The 3,373-nt window shown below is 31.5% G+C and overlaps 1 protein-coding gene across 1 annotated transcript; it reads right to left on the bottom strand.

Annotated features, from left to right (window-relative positions):
• Nucleotides 1–545: 545 nt before the first annotated feature.
• Nucleotides 546–3,073, bottom strand: LOC134758254 (putative uncharacterized protein FLJ46204; the record flags this gene model as incomplete). Its single annotated transcript, XM_063705128.1, has 3 exons — nucleotides 546–915; nucleotides 2,712–2,899; nucleotides 2,948–3,073. Coding segments are annotated over 3 exons (684 nt in total), but the record flags the coding sequence as incomplete, so codon positions are not given.
• Between the last annotated feature and the right edge of the window lie 300 nt (nucleotides 3,074–3,373).

The following is a 3,373-nucleotide window of genomic DNA, read 5'->3' on the forward strand; positions in this document are numbered from 1 at the left end:
CATATATATACACATGGGTATATATATACACATATATATACACATGGGTATATATATACACATATATATACACATGGGTATATATATACACATATATATACCCATGGGTATATATATACACATATATATACCCATGGGTATATATATACACATATATATACCCATGGGTATATATATACACATATATATACCCATGGGTATATATATACACATATATATACCCATGGGTATATATATACACATATATATACCCATGGGTATATATATACACATATATATACCCATGGGTATATATATACACATATATATACCCATGGGTATATATATACACATATATATACACATGGGTATATATATACACATATATATACCCATGGGTATATATACACACATATATACACATGGGTATACATACACACATATATATACACATGGGTATATATACACACATATATATACACATGGGTATATATACACACATATATATACACATGGGTATATATACACACATATATATACACATGGGTATATATACACACATATGTATACACATGTATATATACACACATATGTATACACATGTATATATACACACATATGTATACACATGTATATATACACACATATATATACACATGTATATATACACACATATGTATACACATGTATATATATACACATATGTATACACATGTATATATACATATGTATACACATGTGTATATATATACACATATGTATACACATATATACAAATATATGTGTGTATATATACACACATATATACACATATATGTGTGTATATATACACAGATATATACACACGTATATGTGTGTATATATACACACATATATACACATATATGTGTGTATATATACACACATATACGTGTGTATATATACACACATATACGTGTATATATACATACATATACACACATATATGCGTATATATACACATATATACGCATATATGTATATATACACACATATATACGTATATATGTATATATACACATATACACACATATATGTATACATACACATATACACTTATATATGTATACATACACATATACACATATATGTATACATACACATACACATATATGTGTATATGTACGTATATACACATATGTGTATATATACGTATCTACATATATACGTATACATATGTATACATATATACACATATGTATATATACATATATACAAACATACACATATGTATATATACACACATACACATATATGTATATATACGTATATACACACACACGTATGTATATATACGTATTTACACACACACACGCATGTATATATACGTATTTACACACACACACGCATGTATATATACGTATTTACACACACACACGCATGTATATATACGTATATACACACACACACGCATGTATATATACGTATATACGCACACACGCATGTATATATACGTATTTACACACACACACGCATGTATATATACGTATTTACACACACACACGCGTGTATATATACGTATTTACACACACACACGCGTGTATATATACGTATTTACACACACACACGCGTGTATATATACGTATTTACACACACACACGCGTGTATATATACGTATTTACACACACACACGCGTGTATATATACGTATTTACACACACACGCGTGTATATATACGTATTTACACACACACGCGTGTATATATACGTATTTACACACACACACGCGTGTATATATACGTATTTACACACACACACGCGTGTATATATACGTATTTACACACACACGCGTGTATATATACGTATTTACACACACACGCGTGTATATATACGTATACACACACACACACGCGTGTATATATACGTATACACACACACACGCGTGTATATATACGTATACACACACACACGCGTGTATATATACGTATACACACACACGCGTGTATATATACGTATACACACACACACGCGTGTATATATACGTATACACACACACGCGTGTATATATACGTATTTACACACACACACGCGTGTATATATACGTATACACACACACACGCGTGTATATATACGTATACACACACACACGCGTGTATATATACGTATACACACACACACGCGTGTATATATACGTATACACACACACACGCGTGTATATATACGTATACACACACACGCGTGTATATATACGTATACACACACACACGCGTGTATATATACGTATACACACACACACGCGTGTATATATACGTATACACACACACACGCGTGTATATATACGTATACACACACACACGCGTGTATATATACGTATACACACACACACGCGTGTATATATACGTATACACACACACGCGTGTATATATACGTATACACACACACGCGTGTATATATACGTATTTACACACACACGCGTGTATATGTACGTATTTACACACACGCGCGTGTATATGTACGTATTTACACACACGCGCGTGTATATGTACGTATTTACACACACGCGCGTGTATATGTACGTATTTACACACACACGCGTGTGTATATATACTTATGTGTGTGTATGTGTATATGTGTATATATACACATATGTGTGTATGTGTATATGTGTATATATACACATATGTGTGTATGTGTATATGTGTATATATACACATATGTGTGTATGTGTATATGTGTATATATACACATATGTGTGTATGTGTATATGTGTATATATACACATATGTGTGTATGTGTATATGTGTATATATACACATATGTGTGTATGTGTATATGTGTATATATACACATATGTGTGTATGTGTATATGTGTATATATACACATATGTGTGTATGTGTATATGTGTATATATACACATATGTGTGTATGTGTATATGTGTATATATACACATATGTGTGTATGTGTATATGTGTATATATACACATATGTGTGTATGTGTATATGTGTATATATACACATATGTGTGTATGTGTGTATGTGTATATATACACATATGTGTGTATGTGTATATATACACATATGTGTGTATGTGTATATGTGTATATATACACATATGTGTGTATGTGTATATGTGTATATATACACACATATATATATAAAAGGAATGAAATAATGGCATTCACAGCAACCTGGATGAAATCAAAGACCATTATTCTAAGTGAAGAAATTCAGGAATGGAAAATCACACATCATATGTTATCATTCATAAGTGGGAGCTAAGCTTTGAGGATGCAAAGGCATAAGGATGATACAATGGACTTTCCAGACTTGAGGAAAAGGGTGTGAGGCGGGTGAGGGATAAAAGACTACACATTGGGTACAGTGTACACCGCTTGGGGGATGGGTGCACCAAAACCTCAGAAATCCTCACTAAACA

Source organism: Gorilla gorilla, chromosome 3 (assembly GCF_029281585.2).
Source record: "Gorilla gorilla gorilla isolate KB3781 chromosome 3, NHGRI_mGorGor1-v2.1_pri, whole genome shotgun sequence".
Classification (NCBI taxonomy): domain Eukaryota; kingdom Metazoa; phylum Chordata; class Mammalia; order Primates; family Hominidae; genus Gorilla; species Gorilla gorilla.